Source organism: Schistocerca nitens, chromosome 1 (genome assembly GCF_023898315.1).
Source record: "Schistocerca nitens isolate TAMUIC-IGC-003100 chromosome 1, iqSchNite1.1, whole genome shotgun sequence".
Lineage (NCBI taxonomy): Eukaryota > Metazoa > Arthropoda > Insecta > Orthoptera > Acrididae > Schistocerca > Schistocerca nitens.
The window spans coordinates 241473671-241494890 of record NC_064614.1 but is presented as its reverse complement, the minus strand read 5'-3'; the positions used below and the strand labels follow the sequence as shown (position 1 = coordinate 241494890).

Sequence of the window (21220 nt, the reverse complement as noted above, 5' to 3'; positions counted from 1 at the left end):
GTAGGTGTGAACTCAGTGCATGCTTGAGCAACCACTGTGCAGTGCTAAAATGTTGGCTCTCCCAGGGAATGGGGCTATTGTCTTCAGTGCGCAGGTCATGAGAATGGTACACAAAAAAAAAAAAAAAAAAAAAAAAAAAAGGGGGGGGGGGGGGAGGAAGCTTAGAGAGAGTCTGAAAAATTGGATCGCCAACATCTGTAAATTTACTCACTGTCAGTGTTCAAAATTAAAATGAAAAAATGTCATGTAACTGCTTTTAGCTGCTGATAAAATAGTTTGTTTATACAACCAGTTTTGAGTCATCTGACTATCATCAGGTTCGTAAAAGCATTCACAGCATCATGTTACATGAAATATAAAATCATCAAGTGACAAAGCCATGAACAATACACTGTCATCATATCTTAGTACAAACTATATCCATTGTGTAAAAACTGTGCTATGGGATGTACACATTCATGTTAAATAGATTGTCAATGTAACTTATATTACAGTGTGATGGCATTGTATTGTTATTACTTGATGATAACAGTTTTATGTTTCACCTAAATGATGCTGTGAATACTTTTAAGAACCTGATGATGACCAGATGACTGAAACTGGTCATATAAATAAAGTATTATATCAGCAGCTTTTATAAAGAGCTATGGGGCACCATCTGCTCGAAATCAAAATGTAACATTTTCCTGCTCATTCTTTCTGTTTAGTGATTTGGATGTCTCTTAACACTTCCCAGGCAAATTGCAGATTATTTCAGACACCCCCCCCCCCCCCACCACCACCACCACCACCACCACCCGCCTCCTCCCCCTTGCCTGCTCCACAAGAATATTTTAGGCCAATTCTCCAACATGATACCATCACTTTATTTAGGAAGCTCTTTTCACTGTAAATAGTTGATATTTAGGCAGTTGTAGAGGGATCAGTTAAGTGCTTCATGAAGGTATCATGATTACAGAAATGAAATAATACTACAAATAGAAGATAAATAGCATAATTTAGTTAGTTTGTAAGTCATGCTTGTGGCATGAGATAAGATTTTTCACATTTCTTGATAAAGCATGCTGAACTACTCCTGCAACCTGAAAACACATCACTGGGTGTGAGGCAATAATGTTTTCCCACTCTTGTAGCTTTTATTGTTGTACCTTGTAGTTTTTCCTGTTCAATGATACATGTTGGTAGGATTTTTATGTGATTGTGGCAATCAGCTTCCTGGAGTAAATGTCCTGTAAAGGCATACAAAAGCTGTTGCTGTGGTGGAAAATGGTTGCAGCATGCAGTATATTGTGTAAGTGTTAAGAACTAAACCTTCCACAATTTCCAAAACCCTACAAAGGTACAGGGAAACTGGAGGCTATGCATGGAGTCCAAGTTCAGACCCAAGAAGGACCACATCAGCAAGAGATAACTACTTCTTTCAACTTCAAGTTATCCACAACCATCGCACCACCTTGTTGGGGCATGAAATTGGCTCTGCCAAGTTCAAGGAGTGAGTGTTAGTGAAAGGACCATTCAGAGAAGACTGTAGTAAGCAAATCTTCAATCTAGAAGATGTTCTACAAGCCCAGAACTCAGCAGAGAGCATCACACAGCTCAACTACATTTCGCAAGGGAATATCAATGCTGGAGAGCAGAACAGTGAGAGCGAGTATTGTTCACTGATGAGTTGCAATTTGGCTTGCAATCAGCTGACAATGGAAAGAGGGTCTGGAGGAGGCATGAGCAAAGGCATTCTCTTGCATTTCTGCATCCAGTGCACCTTTCTAGAATGGTTCTCTAATGGTGTGGGCAGGAATTAGTATGACTGCAGGGACAGATTTGGTCTTCATGGAGTATGGGAGCCTTAGAGCACATCAATATGTGGGGAAAATCCTTTAGAAGTATGTTGTGCCTCTCACTCCATTTATTGGTGATATTTTCACACTAATCCATGACAGTAAACAGCCTATGTTGGGAGAATTGTGCAAGAGTTCTTGTATGAAGGAGAGATTCATACTATGACTTGGCCTGCTTGTTGCCCTAATCTGGATACTGTTGAGCATGTATGGCAGCAGCTGGGGAGAAGGACTCATCAGCGCTATTAAGAGACCTTGCAGGAGGTCCTCCCGAAAGCTAGATGATTTCTCTAGAGAACATTGAAGAATTAATCACGGGCATGCCAGAAAGAGTGGATGCTGTTATTGGTACAAGAGTAGGGGATAATACAAGGTTTTGAAGATGCGAAGAGAGGTCTGTGATGTGTAGAAAACTGAAACAGAGGTACATTACCTTCATGAGCTTCATCAAAATTTGCTTCAGATGTGAAGCCAGTCATGTTACTTCTGCATTTGTGGCTTAATTGTTTATAATCATCTGTTTTCATTGTTAAACTTGTAGATGGGACTGAACCACAATATTTTATTATAAAATAGTAGTAGACTAGTGTCATTAAAAGTGTTCGGAATATAAAATAAAAAGTTTTTTAGAAATTGCATTTTTTGTGCCTGTCGGAGTTACCAATTTTTTTATTAACACTTTAGAAGCTAAATATATCTAATGCAGGCTGATTTTTTACACTGAAATTATGAACAGGAACATTTGTTTGACACAAAATATAAGGCAAGTTAGTTACATATGAGAAAACTGTGTGGCATTTTGTAGAAGACAGCAGAAGTCCTAATAAGTTTCGAGAAGACTTGCAGTTTGATTCTGGAGTCATATGACAGTGCCACCTGCAGTAAAAAGCTAAACTTGGTGACAGTTAACTGTAGCTGCAGTTGTGATTTTGTATCCCAAAATTATCAGCTGTATGTATTCTGCATATTATTTTACTTATGGAATTATCATCTACTGGAGTTAATCCTTACTTGTAAAAATAACTGAATATGCTTAAAATGAAAATATATGTTTCATTCTACATATTTTTACCATGGTTTCTTTGTTCTTACAGATATAAGAGATACAGTGAACTACAAGGAGGTCATGAAGCAATACGGCCTTGGCCCCAATGGTGGCATAGTAACATCACTGAACCTGTTTGCTACAAAATTTAGCCAAGTTGTGTCGCTGCTTGAAAAAGCAGGATCACAGTACGATTTGGCAATACTTGACACTCCTGGGCAGATTGAAGTATTTACATGGTCAGCATCAGGAAACATAGTCACTGAAGCTTTGGCTTCATCGTTTCCTACTGTTGTTGTTTATGTGATGGACACAGTTCGAAGTGTTAATCCTGTCACTTTTATGTCGAATATGCTGTATGCATGTTCTATACTGTACAAAACAAAACTACCTTTCATTGTTGCAATGAACAAGGTAAGATTTATTTTTCTAATTGCAAAGTTATTCATTGTCTTGTTAGTTAGTAACATATTTTATGTAACTACATCTGATGCTTTCAAGGTTGACATTGTGGAGCACAGTTATGCTGTGGAATGGATGAAAGACTTCGAGGTTTTCCAGGAAGCTCTGGAATCTGAAACGACATATATATCAAATTTAACAAGGTCGATGTCTTTAGCTTTAGATGAATTCTATAGCACACTGAAGAGTGTTGGAGTGTCAGCTGTTAGTGGTGCTGGTATGGATGAATTTTTTCATTTGGTAGAAAAGGCAGCTGAAGAATTTGAACAGTGAGTCAAAAGCTTTCTTTTTATTTATCACACTTAATCCATAATATGTAATTAATAGGATAATGGGGAATTTTTGGAAGTAAGAAAAATGAAATGAGTTAAAAAAAAGTACTCAACATTCAGAGGAGGTGCTGAGCTGTTGAAAGGCACATAAACAAGAATTTGGACACTGTAGCACAGCCCAAACTTAACTTTTTTTTTTTTTTTCCGGAGTGTAATAGAAAGGGATGTATGCAGACTATGTCTCATAAGATGAGTTATGATTTTCTTGTTCCTGTGCATGTATACAGTGCAGTGCAATATGTACTAGTCAAAGTGTCCTATGTGCAATGGATGGTTGTCTTTACTTATTCATTGTTAAGATGTGGGTTCATTTTGTTATGGATTATTTCATGGCACCCTAAGTCATCAGTTGAAATGTCACCTCAAAAGCAGCATTGTATGAAAGTGAGTCATGGACGGAAGAGAAATCAGAATAAAAAGAAAAAGAATACCATGAATCTCATTTGTTGCTTAATTTTTCAAATAAAATCTGTATTCTGCTGGAAAATATGTACATTAAAAAATTCTCATCACTCTAAAGAATATGACCATTTTGTTTTCACTATCAGTGATTTGTTCATGTTCAGTATTCCCATATTTCAGCTGTGTGATGTATCAACAGTGAAAGATTTCAGTGTGTTCCACCTGTGTTTATACTTTGCAAACCACTTGTGGACTGTGGCATGGCATAGTAGAGGCTAGACCTGTCTGGTTATTCCTTTCAAAAAACAGTATGTTGTTCTGTTTCACAATTCCTTTGATTTCAGTTATGTAATTGTTTATCACATGTATGCTAGAGGAAGTGGTACATTCTTAGGACCAAATTTAAGATCACTGTGTTTTGAGTTGAGTTGTTACCATAAGATGTAAAATTCTTTTACTCCATTCTCTCTTATCTGGGCTAGATAAGAGTAACAAAATATATAAGATTGAGAGAAAGTAACTTGACACATTTTTACTTCATTGTATATTTACCAGGTGTTTCATGGACAGTAGAGCTGTCTTGCTACGACTGTTTGTTCTGGTTTGATTAAATGCATCTTCTGGGTGTTGGGGTGTCTCCACCATTTTTGTTCATCCACATTATGCTGATATGCAGACTTAATCACTGTGCACAGAGTTGCTGTCTGTACATGCCCGTACCACCTTGCACATTTTCTCAATAACTAACATAACGCTGACCTGCTGTCTGATGGGGCTGCTTGTACAGTTAGTCAAAGTTGCTCCTGTTATCTGACAGCATCCACATTTTCACCACCTGGAGGGATTGTGCAACAATTTTTGGTTTAGCAGACACTGTCGTATACAGTGACAGGTTTTACCAATATTCAATATAATTAGGCTTTAAGTTGGAGTAGAATTTTCAAATCAGATAGAACTCCAGTGACTTTGGACCTTTGCATTCCAACTGTATTGACTCTGGCTTGTGCACCATTTATGTTCTTGTTGTTTTGTATGCAGATCTCAGGTTACAGAATTTTGTTTACTGTTTCTAGTGTGCTGTTGCTTAATTTAATGGAATCAGGTGTTTGCGTAGTTTCCAAGTATTTGGTTTTGAGGGTGTTTGTATATTGTCCATATGGTCGGAGTCAATCATAACAATTGTCAGTTTGTTACTGTAGGTTTTCTCTGCTTTTGGCTGCAAGCACAACATTATTTGTGGCATCTTACTTCTTATTTCATGATAAAATACCTGTGTGACTTACTTCTTTTTCACTGTGTACACTACACTATTTTTTGTAATAGTAATTACTTTTAAGCTCCATCTGAGGTAGGTTCATGTTAATACGGGTTCTGAGTTTCTGTTGTAGCACTAATTTCACATCAAGGAGAAGTGTGCTTCAAATCCTCATTCTGTCACCCACATTTAGATTTTGTAGGGTTTTCTTCAGCAAGTAATTGAGGACGTTGGGTCAGACTACTGCTCATAGATACAGGGGTTAGCACAGGATAGGAATCCATGGCAGGCCACATCAAAACATTCAGAGGACCAATGCAAAATAAATAAAAAATAGGAAAGATTGATATACTACATCACCCTTGTCCTATCTGAGCTCAGCTTCTATCAGTAATAATCTTATCACTGATGTGATCTTAAACTTCAGTTCTTCCCAAATGGCCCAGCCATTCATCTGCCACATTCTCAGATATAGTGTGTTTTGTCACCTGAAGAAGTAATTCATGGTTCCAAAAGCTAAGAGTTTTGTGAGTATTATGTTGTGATGTGAATTGTGTCATTTGCTTCAAGGACTTGCAGATCAGTTACAGAGGCATCTTTTTATCAAAAACTCAAAGTCAACAATTACATTTTTTAATAAAATGTAAAACCATTGAAATATGAACTATTGAGGACCACCTGGCACAGCTGCAACATTTCTGCTGGTGCCTAAAACAAACTACCACTTAGTACTCAGTGGGGTGTTCCAATTTTATTTGGTTCCTCTAGTAGCAGCAGTGGCATTCTATGGTTCAGTTGCTCTGGGACATTGATGTGTAACAGGCCTGCAGACTTGCACCTGTACACAAACGTAATATTAATTATATATGAATATAATAGAGGGAAACATTCCACGTGGGAAAAATATATCTAAAAACACAGATGATGTGACTTACCGAACGAAAGTGCTGGCAGGTCGATAGACACACAAACAAACACAAACATACACATGAAATTCAAGCTTTTGCAATAAACTGTTGCCTCATCAGGAAAGAGGGAAGGAGAGGGAAAGACGAAAGGATGTGGGTTTTAAGGGAGAGGGTAAGGAGTCATTCCAATCCCGGGGGCGGAAAGACTTACCTTAGGGGGAAAAAAGGACAGGTATACACTCGCACATACACACATATCCATCCGCACATACACAGACACAAGCAGACATTTGTAAAGGCAAAGAGTTTGGGCAGAGATGTCAGTCCTTTCGTCTTTCCCTCTCCTTCCCTCTTTCCTGATGCGGCAACAGTTTGTTGCGAAAGCTTGAATTTCGTGTGTATGTTTGTCTTTGTTTGTGTGTCTATCGACCTGCCAGCACTTTCGTTCGGTAAGTCATATCATATGTGTTTTTAGATATATTAATTATACATATTTATATAATTTTTTTCTTTTTTTTTGGGGGGGGGTTGATAAACATGGTCAGGGTCTGTTTTTGTGTCCATTTGTGTTTATTTCTACACAGAGAAACCTGCAGTATCAAGACAATAGATACTTTATTAGTTGTGTTTGTCCTTTGAAGCAGGTGATTGTAAAATATTGAGACCTTTGTAAAGTCTATTGCTAAAGAGTGACCTCTAGTCTCAGCTCGATAGCCCATATTCCCATGGAGAGTGGCATGTAATTCCGAGCAGTCACTAATTAAATGGTTGATTAGATTAGATTAGATTTACTTTCATTCCAATTGATCCATAGTGAGGAGGTCCTCCAGGATGTGGAACATGTCAGAAAAACAACAATACATGACAAATATTTACTACTAAAACAAATACGCTAATGTACCATTCCACAGGTCCCAAGTGGAATGATCGTCACTTTTTAATGAGCACTATATGAAAGAGTCATTTTACAAATACTAACACACTGAGTTTAAAATAAAAAAGTTTTTTATTTATTTATAATGTAATAAACATGTAACTCGATACATAGATGAAAACAATTTTGATTCCGGAGGTTTCAGAATATACAAAGGAAAGGTAGGCAAAAGAATAATGAAAAACACACCCCACCTCGGAACGGGCTTTATAATAGATAAAAGTATTTTAGACTCCATTATCAGCTTTCAATCACAATCGGAAAGACTCTCCACACTCACTTTTAAATCTGCTAATAGAGTATACACAATTGTGAATGCACATGCCCCCATAAATGAAGACAATAGGAAAAATAAGGAAAAGGTGGAACGTTTTTGGGAACAACTAGATGACGCGGTGCAAAAGATCCCAGACAAACACAACATCATACTTACGGGGGACTTCAATGCTCAAGTAGGAAAAGAGAATAAATACAAAAATATTGTTGGAAACTACCCAGCGCACAATAGAACTAACCAAAATGGAGTCAGATTAGTAGAACTCTGCCAAGCGCATGGCTTGATCCTGAAATCCACAGCCTTTAAGAGACTACCCAGAAAACAGAAGACATGGACCTCACCAAACCCACACTTGGGTGAATTTCAACTTGATCATGTGGCGATAAAATGGAAACACCATACAGAAATACAAAATGTCAAAGTACTCAGAGGAGCAAACTTGGATTCTGATCACTATCTTTCTAAAATAAAACTCAAAATTATCCCCAAAAGGAAAGATAGAAACAGTAAACCCAAAAGCAGAAGATACGATCCAGAAAAGATAATGAATTCGAAGGAGTTTCCCCTCGCGACTCAAGATATAAGGAACCAAAATTGGGATCAAATGAAGGAAAGCCTACTAACCAAAGCTGAACAAATAGCACCTATAACCAAAATCAAAAAACACGCATGGTGGACAGAGGAATGTGACAAACTTATTGAGCAAAGAAAGAAAGCATGGCAACAGATGCAATCTCAGAAAAATGAATATAATAGGCAAAATTTCCTGAGTGTAAGAAAACTAGTGAGTAAAAACCTCAAAAGAATTAAAAAAGCACAAGAAGATCAACTCCTTTTGCAGATCAACGAAGACTTCAACAAAAACAAGATTAGGAGCTTTTACAGAACTTTTAAACAAAAAATAACCAAGTACAGCCCACCGACACTCCAATTACAAGATAAAAATGGTAATATTGCACACAACAACAGGGATAATTGCAAAATTTTGAGGGAATATTTCAGAAACCTTCTCAACTGTAAAGAACCAATTGAAAAAATGGATTTCAGCAACTCAACTTCAACAAGTCCTAACTCAGAACCACCCACCGTCGAGGAACTACAATCAATCATTTTGAATCTCAAAAACTATAAGGCTTCGGGAGAGAACCAAATTACAGCTGAACTGTGGAAAAATGTCAATAGAAATGCCATAGAATCTCTCCAAAACATATTTGAAGAAATATGGAAATCAGAAAGAATTCCGGATGAATGGAAGATGGCCCTCATTCACCCAATTCATAAGAGGGGATCCAGAACAGACCCCAACAATTACAGAGGGATTTCGCTCCTTGACGTAACATACAAAATACTGTCTAAAGTCCTTTTGAACAGAGCAGAACCCCAGCTAGATTGTCAACTTGGAGAATACCAGGCAGGCTTCAGAAAGGGAAGATCCTGCCCAGAACAAATTCTAAACCTCAAAAATCTTATGGCCTACCAAAAATCGAGAGCAAAAGCGTATGTCATCACATTCATTGACTTTCAAAAGGCGTACGACTCCATAGACAGGGAATCTCTAATCTCCATATTAAAAGAATTGAACCTAGACAATAAAACTACAAACCTAATTAGAGAAACCATCACCAACACATACTCCAAAATTAAATTTATGGGAGAACTCTCAGACCTATTTGAGATAAAAACTGGAGTACGACAAGGTGATGGACTCTCTCCATTGTTATTTATCTGTGCCCTAGAAAAAATAGTAAGAGAATGGAACAAGAAAATCAATAGTGGAATCTGACTAGGAACAAAAAACAAAGGCATCAAGGTTAATTGCCTAGCATTTGCAGATGATATGGCCCTACTAGCTGAAACATGGGAAGAAGCCAAAGAACAGATCCTCGAATTACAGAAACAAGCAGAGAAAATAGGCCTTAAAATTTCTTTTGAAAAAACCAAAATAATCACAAATATAAAAAAGCCAATGAAATATCTTAAAGTAAGAGACCAAAAGATCGAAATTGTTAAAGAATTCAAATATCTTGGTGAATGGATTAGCTGGAACACCCTTGAGAAAAAAGCAATAGAATTAAGAAGAAACAAAGTTGAACTAGCCTTTCAGCTTACTAAAAATACTTATAATAAAAAGTCCCTCTCATGGAATTCAAAAATAAAACATTACAACACTGTCATTAAACCAGAAGCACTATATGCAGCTGAGACATTATCTATCACTAACCATGGCCCAATTGAAAGGCTAGAGATCAAAGAAAGAAAAATATTGAGAAAAATTTTAGGCCCCAAATTTCATAACGACAAACTAATTCATACCAAAAATGAAACACTCTACAAAACCACAGAAAAACTTTCGGATACAATGAGGAAAAGAAGAATTGAGTTTTATGGGCACATTCTCAGAATGAACCCAAATAGACTTACAAAAAGAATGTTTGACTACTTCAGGAATAAAAAATCCAAACCAAATTGGTTTATCCAAACAGAGAAAGACTTAAGAGAACTACACATCACAGAAAAAATGCTCACAGACAGGACCGCAAAAATGATAAGCAAAGACAGAAAAGAGGGATTCCAGCTCCAAAATAGAAAGAAAAGAACGATTGTCATCTCTGATGAGGAAAGAAAAGCAAGATCAGAAAGAATGAAGCAGTACTGGGCGAAAAGAAAGGCACAGAACACACAGAAGTGATTGATTCAATGTACCTCAAAGTTGGGTGAAACAAAGAAGAAGAAGAAACATGTAATACAACTACTATAATACTTATTTACAATGAACACATTACTGCACTGAAATGGTGCAGAAGTTAGATTGTACTTACACACACACACACACAAATTTTCAATGAACACATTACTGCACCGAAATTGTGCAGAAGTTATAGTGTACTTATATACAAATCAGTTGGTTTTACTGAGAAATTCATCAATGGAGTAGAAGGAGTTGGCCACTAATAAATCCTTTAGGCTTCTCTTAAACTGAATTTCATTGGTTGTTAAGCTTTTTATGGCTGCTTGCAAGTTATTGAAAATGTGTGTTCCTGAATAATGCACACCTTTTTGTACAAGACTAAGTGACTTTAAATCCTTGTGAAGATTATTCTTATTTCTAGTATTGATTCCATGAATTGAGCTGTTGGTGTAAAAAAGTGAAATATTTTTAATGACAAATTTCATTAAGGAATAAATATATTGGGAAGCAGTAGTTAGGATCCCTAGTTCCCTAAACAGGCTTCTGCAGGATGTTCTTGAGTTCACACCACATATAACTCTTACTGCACGTTTTTGTGTCCGGAAAACTTTAGCTTGGCTTGATGAATTACCCCAAAAAATAATCCCATATGACATTATGGAATGAAAGTAAGCATAGTATGCCAGCTTTTTCATTTTTATATCCCCTATGTCTGACAAAATTCGCATTGCAAACAGAGATTTGTTAAGACGCTTCAGCAGTTCTGTGGTGTGCTCCTCCCAGTTGAATTTATTATCAAGCTGTAATCCCAAGAATTTAACACTGTCCACTTCCTCTATCTTCTTGTCATCGTATGTTAGACATATACTCAGCAGCACCAAAATCCTCTTACCCATTGTATTTTTTTCTCCATCATTTCTTTTCAGACAATACAGATCTGCTATTCTGCTACAAATATACCATCATTTGTATACAGAATGAGTTGCATAAGACATAACATTCCTTTTATTCATAAACTGTTCAAGCTACTGAAATGAGCTTTTCAGCAAATGGTGGTATGCAGAGTGGCATGTAGTTTTGTTGTATGGGTAACATTCTCATGCATTTTAATTATAAATTTCTGGTGTTTAAGCATATAGAAATTACAGATCACTTTCTTTGACACCTCATCCTCAGCACTGTAATACAGTATAGTGATAATTATTCAGCATAATTTGGGAGAGAAGATGCATGAATAATTGAGATATTTTCAAATTTGTATTCTTTGTTCAAAAGTTTATCCAACTTCTGGTCGTAGGTACTGCAGGACTGTTTACTTCTTACAACAGTTGTGATGTTGGTCTGCTTTGGAGACGAGTTGGCATTTTTCCCCATGCATTTCAAATTTTTCTTGCAGAATAATGTCATTGTACTACTGAAACCCCCTCTGGTCCATATAATCTAGAAGATTATCAATACATTGCAATGCAGTACAATGACGACAATGCCACTCTTTTATCCCCATTTCCACATTCACTGTTCTCTTCTTTGTTTTGTTGTGAAAGAGCGGTCACAATTTCGGTGACACTCATATAATAGAAGCTGGGTTCACTTGTGTCAATTTTCAGCAACTCATTCAGGGTTTCTTCATTGACATCTTCAAAACCATTTGACCCCATTTCCAGTTTCATTGTTTGCTCAGTTTTTATTTCTTAATCAGTGATATGTTGAGAAAATCACTTGCTTCCATATCTGGAAGAATTTTCCTACATGTTCAAATAGGTGTATGTGATTTAACTTCCTGCCAGGCATCTACAATTATCTTCTTCTTCCGGAATGCCACCAAATCATCCTCATCATGTAGCATTCTCAGTAGACCACCTTGGTAGAACTGTTTTACTGATGCAGTTATGCTTTGATCCACTGGCTGTATAATGGCAGTGACGTTTCGAGGTAAAAACAGAATTCTGATGAGACCATCATCAGATACAACAAGCCTCATGTTGGGATGTGAAGGGGCATTATCATACAAGAGAACAGCCTTCTATGACAATCCTTTCTCTTCTAGAAATTGCCAAACTTGTGGTACAAAATGTGTGTGGAACCAGTTTTTGAAAAATTCACGATGCATTGGTGCTCCTTTTTAATTGTAATAATGCACAGTCCTTTTGATTGTAATAATGCACAGGGAGATCCTTAGCTCTGGTATCCTGGAACGCTCAGGATTTTCTTGATTTTCCAATCAGTGGTAGTTTCACTTTGTGGTTCCCAGAAGTGTTAGCGGTGCACAAGATTGTAACGCATTCTTTGGACAGCTTATACCCGGAAGCATGAACTTTACTCTCAATAGCAAGGATTCCAGATGGTAAGACATTTCCAGTACAGATAACTTTCGTCTGCATTATAAATTTGGTCTGGCGTGAAATTCTCTTCTTCCACAAATTTGTGGAACTCTTCCCGGAAGGAATCAGCTGCTGCAACATTTCACTAAGTTGCTCTCCTTGCACAGTAAGTTTGTTTACCCCGTGACATTGTTTGATTCTGGTTAGCCATCCATACGATGCGTTAAATTCTCTCTCTAGCCGTAGAGCTCCATGAATAAAATTAGCTTTTCCAACACACATTGCACACTGAAACAGTGATACCTTCTTCTCATTTTTGGATAAACCATTGCAAAAGAGCAGCCTCTAATTCATCAAATGTAAATATCATCAAGCATTTTCATGCAGATGGTCCAGAAATAGAATCACAGTTACAGACAAAGTCCTGTATTTTCTGCTGCATTCCAGTACCACAATCAGCACTTAGTTTTGTAGTAGTCTCCCCCTTTTCAAATCTCAGTTCAATCTGATTTTTGTTTTAATGTCCACGTTTCTTTGGTTTCTCAGTCATATCTCTTACGAATTTCTTTTAAGTTGTTTTGTTGGCACTTACAGGCTGATTAACATCAGAAAAACAAGCTTGTTTTCGATTTATGTGGAACTGGCCAGCCAGTAACAATGGAAACTGTACTCTGTAGTCAGCGGCAGTCATTTAAACAGTGAAAATGGCACTCATTTCTACACAGCGGGTTGTTATTGCTATTTGCTATAGTATTGCATTTTTTGTGTGCACAAATAATCCACACATAAATAATTAGAAGTACACGGTATTTGTTAATATTTCTTATAAAATATTGTTCACAATTACAAATATTTTCTTTCTATTACAAAATTTGTTCTTGGTATTGGATACATTCTGGCAAAAAAGAAAGGTTGTAAGAACACTCCCAACAATTTACTATGAAAAATAAGAATTAATCTGTATGTATTACCAAAATCAAACATCAACAGTAAACAAGGGTTTTTATTTAAAATAGCCTTATGGAGCTATATATGGTGCTAGAAAACACAAAAGTGTTTCCCTGGGGTTTTAGCTTCATTCAACCAATGCGGAACAGAAGTGTCGTAATACCAAGATGGGCACCTGTGGTTTGTTATTTCTTTGGAGTAATTTCTAGAAACATCTAGTAATAAAATACATTTTAATGTTGTACCTCTTGGTGTGTTTTATTTATTAATTTTCCAGATTCAACTTTGTGAAACATGTTCACAAATATTACTACCAAATTTGCATTCATTTCTGCTGCTGATTTTGAGCAACTTGTTTAATTTATACTTGCTTTGACAATATTTTTACAAAACTTTGCACATCTGAAACACACACTTTTCTACAAGCATTGCAAATTCTGAATGGGGAATCCATGATAATTAGCTAAAGTGCACTTATGAGGCCAGCCAATTGGGAGATAGTATACAGTAGCCAGTGAGAATGGCTGAATATAAATGATTTCTTTTGGCAGATGGCACAAATTGATTGCATTTGTTTTTTACCTGTATAATGCCACAATAACATTTATTCATCTCAGTTATTATGAATTTTTTAAGTTGGTTACTGATTTTCATATTTGTATGATAATTGGAAAAAAACTAGTTGTGCTGACAGACTGACCTGTAGCAAAGCCAGTGGTCTAAGTTAGAATGGAACATGGCAGTTTGATTGTGAACTGGCAATGTCAATGAATCCCAACACAAAAATCTCTGCATCATTTCTAGGATTTCAGACATGGAAAAAGCACTTGATGTCATGGAGTCAAATACCTGAACATCACAGCAATTAAATAGTGAATTCATAGTTCAGTGGCATAGTCAGCAGACTGTTAAGCAACTGTGTAGTGGCACGATTTGGATCAAATCCCACTTTCAGCATTATTATTATTATTTTTAATCAATAAGAGAAACAAAATTGATGGAACAAACAGTTTGTGGTTCTGAATATGATTTTTTGGCCCTCAAAAGGAAACAGCATGTGTATTGTGAATTTTAAAATTTTCCCGGCGAATTGACTGTTCAAACAAATTTCGGGCTTGCAGCCAGTCGTCGTTCAATACTTCGCACAATATTTCAACTGGGCACCGTCTGCGACGGCTCACCTGAAGATAACTGGCAGGTGCCCAGTTGAAATATCGTGCGAAGTATTGAACGACGACCGGCTGCAAGGCCGAAATTTGTTTGAACAGCATGTGTATTCTTTACCACTTACTATTCCATCCAAAGACTGTCCACTTCAGTGACCATGTAGTGTGTGAGGAAGGGGGTCTATGATGTGTGTCTTTTTGTATCATTTTCCCACAGGCAGCTAGGACAACATTTGAAGGTCATGGTGTTACTTGGAACATGGCCCGACCAGTTTTGTCGCATGGTCCCTTTTCTCTCTGCCCATACAGTTTTGCTGGAACTGGACTCTGGTGCAGAAGGAAGCCATTGGAAAACAAAAATGTCATTGTGTTCTTCCAAGTTACTCTTGCACCATAACTGACATGTGTATTGGTAACTGATCCTTCTGGAAACCGATTAATCCATAAGTATATAGTTGTCATACTGATGGGATAACATTATCCTTAATATGATTATAGTGGGCAACATGAAGTCAGCCATCTATACTGTCGGTGTCCCAAGTCTGTGGAAACACATCCATTTTCAGACTGCCACCTCCATGTAGCCACTGCAGTATGGCTTGTGAATATATTTGGGGTCAAACCAGACACCATGCAGTCTGTATACTAGAGATCAAACACAGAGCAAGTACGAGTCTACCAGGCAAGGGAGCACCGTTGTTAGCAGACTGGACTTGCATTCAGGGGGACGTGTTTAGCTATTCTAATTTAGGTTTTCCGTTATTTCCCTAAATCACTTAAGGCAAATGCCAGGATGGTTCCTCTGAAAAGGACTTGGCTACTTTCCTTCTCTGTCCTTTCTTCATCTGAGCTTGTGCTCCATTTCTAATCACTTTGTTGTCGACGGGACATTAAATGTTAATTTCCTCCTCCAAGTACGAGTCTAATGTTGAGGGTTGCATACCTTAGAAATTGAGGTTCCACTGTTACCTCAATACTGTATTAATGTTCTGTGTTCCATGATATCACTTCCTACTCATCGACTAGTTCCCTCTTAGTGAAGCTAAGTCATGACTTAGTACAAAAGTTGAATGTGCGATCTTGCTCTTGTGGTGTTGCACTGATCGGGTGAAATTACAGATTGTCAGGATCAGATGGCCTCTAACAAAGCTGTGTTTTGTGAGGATGTGGAGGGTCTAAGACGAAAATTAAGTGATGCAGTGTATACAAGAGCAAATGTGCACAGTTACAGGAAGAGTGATGTCTGGGAAATGTTTGATGTTGTAGGTCACCCTTCAGATGAAAAACATACAAAGTTCATCCGGTGCAAATAAAGTGGTTGTATTCTTGTTTATTTTACATCTACCATGAAAAATGTATGTGGTCCATCAAAGGAAAGTGGTGTCATTGTTATGTCCCTGTGGCCTAAAAGTGCACTGTTTTGTATTCTTTTAGCCATGGCAACTTGCATCTATGGGCTGCTAGCGAGTTGTGTAGCTTATCATTCACTTCTGAAATATTTTTGAGGACTACTGTAAATGTATTTTAATAGTTAATCACCATGTAAAGAATAAACTTAGTCCTCATGTCCTATTTTCTTTGTATTGTCATCACAGACTGTAATGGTCGCCTAGTCGTAGATATTGCTAATTGCTATAATCGCACTATTTCACTCCAATTTACGGAGCTTGTTAGCACTTGATGTTAGGTTGGCGCCATTAAAATGCATTGTAGTAATCGCTGCTGCTTGCTGGATCGCTGCTGTATCTCGATGCTGATGCTGGCTCTAAATCTGGTTGTCTAGGGTAAAAACATGAGTTCCCATGTTTTTTATGTGCTGTTGATGATAAAGAACGAGCGAAACCAACAAATATGTAAACATCAAATATTTATTACTTTGGTGGCCATCTTAATTCCACAGACCATGACACAACACAAAGTAGTACTTCCTTTACATGTTCTCTGTATTGTTTATCCATCTCAAACAATAACACAGAAACACACTTTACCAAAGTGACATTCCGACTGGCTCCTCGACCCTTCTTGCTGCTTGTATTTATAACATTGTCAAAGAACTACTAAAAAGAGATATAGTTTATAAGTCACATGTACATCTGTTATCATAATTTGTGCAGATAAGTTATTAATTTGCATCGAGTGACATAATTTAACATGTTATGAAAATGACAGACAGATTTGTTGACTTGACAGAATAATTCTCTGTTACAAAAAGGCCATTTTTTAGAAGTTTGTCAATTGACTTCTCTAATTTGCATAAATAAGTAAGTAACATGAATTATTGAGAATTACATTGGTTTTCGTCTAAAATAGGATTGATTACGTGAATACTGAGTGAAAACGCTCCTAGTGAACAAATAGGTTTCACTGGGTGATTTTTATTTAAGGAGATCCAAAATACCTAAGTTGGCCACTATTTTTCGTACTTCATATTAATTATTTAAGATAAACTTAGTGTTTTTACATGATGACATTTGCTGTATCAGTGATCAAGTGATATTAACTTTTGTGTGGGTCAGTTATTCAGTATAATTTAATGGGTTGACTGTTTATGGAGACATGTTGTGCAATCATTGTTAACATACACAATAACTTTTCTATAATCATAAATACTCGTTAAACTGTTTGAATTTGGAGGGCATCCCATACTTCGGTAAAGTAAAGCCTTTAATATGTTCCGTTACAATACCCCCCTCGGGTAATATCATTTACAGAAGGTTAATGATATTAGCCGACTAGGACAAATGTGTCAAATGGTTATAAAAACAAAGATGATGTGACTTACCAAATGAAAGTGCTGGTCGGTCGACAGACACACAAACAAACACAAACATACACACAAAATTCAAGCATTCGCAACAAACTGTTGCCTCATCAGGAAAGAGGGAAGGAGAGGGAAAGACGAAAGGATGTGGGTTTTAAGGGAGAGGGTAAGGAGTCATTCCAATCCCGGGAGCGGAAAGACTTACCTTAGGGGGAAAAAAGACTGCTTGTGTCTGTATATGTGTGGATGGATATGTGTGTGTGTGTGTGTGTGTGTGTGTGCGAGTGTATACCCGTCCTTTTTTCCCCCTAAGGTAAGTCTTTCCGCTCCCGGGATTGGAATGACTCCTTACCCTCTCCCTTAAAACCCACATCCTTTCGTCTTTCCCTCTCCTTCCCTCTTTCCTGATGAGGCAACGGTTTGTTGCGAAAGCTTGAATTTTGTGTGTATGTTTGTGTTTGTTTGTGCGTCTGTCGACCTGCCAGCACTTTCATTTGGTAAGTCACATCATCTTTGTTTTTAGATATATTTTTCCTACGTGGAATGTTTCCCTCTATTATAACCATATATATATATATATATATATATATATATATATATATATATATACTATGCATAATGTGTATGTATACAATGACCGATACACTGTTTCAAAATGACTTTTTCCTGCAAATATTTTAGTTGTGTTGTTTCAAATGCACTTTGTGTTATGGCTCTCAGTATGACAGCATAATAAAAATATTTAGTAATATATGAAAGTAAAAAAATTGTTAATCTTTGCTCCCAGTGAGCCACAATGGAAAATGATCAAAAACAGACACAAATGTATCACATGCGATGTTAAGATATATAAAAAATATATGTAAATTATTTCAAAGTCAGCTCTCATTGAGTCACAGAATAATCAAGATAATAGAAGGAACATAAATATATTACATAGATGGACAGGTCAGATGTCCATAGGAAAATATTGCAGCTGTCTGCTCGTTTTGAGCCACATAAAGGAAATGAAAACAAAGAACATAATTATAAGTATGGACATGATATATAAACACAAACACTAGAGAAGTCACATGTATGAATATAATGTGCATTTAAAAAAAAGAAAATATTTAAAAAACTTGTCTCTCATTGAGACACATAGTCAAGATAGTACAAGAACATATTAATACCAAAATTGCACACTTAATTTGGTCACAACATAACACAAACATCAAACTTGGTGAACATCTGATTAGCTGTAGAAAATTGTACACAAATCTTATGCCTAAGAAAAGAATAGTAACAAAATGATGGGTCTTGCACAACAATATTTTACATTGTCTTTTATATTTGGTGCAAGTATGTCCCATATTCAACAATACAAACAGAAAGTAATAAATGTTTGTCACCTTCTTGCCCATTGCAAGTAAAGAAGATATCTCAATATTTAATATGCAATAGTGACAATAAAAATATAAAAACATTGTCTCAGAGATCTGGAACTTTTCCAGGGTCTGTAGTGGTAGTTGCTATTTGACACACCCAGTAAAAATCTTTGCTGATAACATGCTTTACGGAAAATGGGTAAGTAACTGTATTCAAACAGGGAAATGTGCTTGATCATGTTTATATGGTTTCAATTCAGTGATGTTTCTTAATCCAAATAACCTTCTTGATCTGGGAAAGATAAGTCTATACGCATTAGGATGTGGGCTTTCTCTTATTTCAAATGGACAACCTAGCTCAACATCTTTGTCTATTTCAGTATTTTCAAACAATAGATCCTTTTCAATTTCTTTAGTTCCTAAGTCTGATGTCTCTTTCCTACACTTAGACACATCCCTCTCTGTTTTCAAAGCATTGACATTTAAATATAAACCTTTGTTTTTATCTGTTCCTCTTAACACTGTGTTGCCACTTAACAAACTACTGTTTTCACCCCATTTTTTATGAAATCCACTACAGATTCTTGTCCACCATGTAGGATACAAGGTTGCACTTACCTTTGCTAATTCTTTCCAAAAGGCATCTTTGTTTATACAGTTTCCATAGTTGTTCCACAAAACTTCTAAAAACTTTTCCCCTTTTTCTTGAAAACACACATTTACATTCCATCCCTTTATATTTTCTTTAATATTATTATTATTACCATTCTCATAGATTAGTGTTTCATAGCTCCCAATAGGCAATAGCTTGTCCTCAGATACACATTCCCTAGTCTGCATTTCACTCAAATTAACCTCATTATTACCCATGTTTGTCACATCACTTACCTTTACCGCATAATCACTTTTCAATTCTACAAATACTTTTATTTCTTCCTCCACACTCTCATCAATAACATCACTTGATTTAGGATCATCATTTAAATGTCCCTCTATTACTTCTTCCTCCTCCTCCACAACAACCCCATCTTCAGTTTCCCCCCTATGTATCTGAATCTCAGCAATTGAGTCTTTGGCTCCATTAAACACTTCGTCATCCCCCTTCGTATCAAATAAACCCCCAAAAATAGATTCTATTTGTGGTGTGTCTGACTTGTTATTAACACCAGTATCTTTTTCAGCCCAACTATGGAACTCTGCAATACCTTCAACTTCTGCACTTTCACTAACTACCTGTGCTTGAACACTGTTTTTATTAACTGTATCACTTTTACTCATAGTATCCCAAAACCTTTTATTAAATTCTAATTTATTCATTCTAACAACATCAGTATTTTCATGGTACTTACTCTTTACATTGTATCCTCTCCTTTTCCAGTTTCGGTTATGTGTTGTCCTGTCATAATATTGTCTAGCCCCAAAACTACGGACATCTAGTGGGACTGTCCACCATTTCCCGGCTGGTTCCCTCGGTCTGTCCGTTTGTAGTTGTCGTTTTGTTCACTAGTTTCAACAAACCTCCTTCTATCTTGTTCTCTTCCCCAATACCTATTTCTATCATTCCTGTTATCTCTCCTCCATCCTCCCTCCTGTGTATTGTTTCTGAAATCATTTTCATATCTCCTAACTCCCCTATTTGGAGCATTATTTCCAGAATTTTCAAAGTCTCTCCTCCCATAATAATCTCTATTTACATTCCTGTTCCACCCCCCATACTGGTTGTTGCCAGAGCCAAAACTTTGGTTATTTTCTCTTTCCAAGGCCGTATCTAATCTATCTACAAATTTCAGGAACTCTTCCATTGAATCGTCTGGTCCATGGACCAATTCCCACTGCAGTCTCTCTGGTAACCTTCTTTTTAAAACATCAATTTGTGTCATAATATCAAAAGAGTTATTCAAATGAGCCAGTTTTTTCAATTGATCTCTGCAAAATTTTTGCATTCCCCCTACTTTCCCTCTATACACTGGTCCATTTAGAAATTCTGACTTTAATCTGGCTTGTATGGATTGTGACCAAAATTTACAAATAAATTTAGCTTCAAACTCTTCAAAAGTATTCCAAGAATCATTATTCTCATTTGCCCAGGATAGGGCCTCCCCTTCTAGAAACCGTTTTACTAACTTAATTTTTATGTTATCTGACATTCCTACAACAAACATATCTTTACATTGGTGAATAAAGTCAATAGGGTGCAGATTTTCACCAGGAAAGCATTTCACTTGGATGTGTCCATACATTGTATTTTGATTGTAAAACATTTGTTTTGACATCAATGCATCTTCCAATTGTGTATATTTAGTGTGTATATTTTCTACTTTTGTATCTACATTAGTGGTATACAGGTTGTATTCTTGTTTAAGGTTTTCTGATGTTTTGTCTATTCTCTGATCTAATCTTTCAACTTCAGTATCTACTCTGTTGTAGATGACAGCAATGCTGTCTGTGTTAGCTTGTATGTTTTCATTTAAGCTTTCAACTTTAACTTGAAATTCTTTTCTGAAGTGTATCAGCT

The 21220-nt window shown here is 36.6% G+C and overlaps 1 protein-coding gene across 1 annotated transcript in view; it reads left to right on the top strand.

Moving 5' to 3' along the window:
* LOC126246560 (GPN-loop GTPase 1) overlaps positions 1-21220 on the top strand; it is a 74064-nt gene that overhangs the window by 21244 nt on the left and 31600 nt on the right. The window contains exons 2-3 of the mRNA XM_049948404.1: positions 2933-3297; positions 3385-3614. Of these exons, the coding sequence (XP_049804361.1) occupies positions 2933-3297; positions 3385-3614 (595 nt within the window). The remainder of the gene's footprint in view (positions 1-2932; positions 3298-3384; positions 3615-21220) is intronic.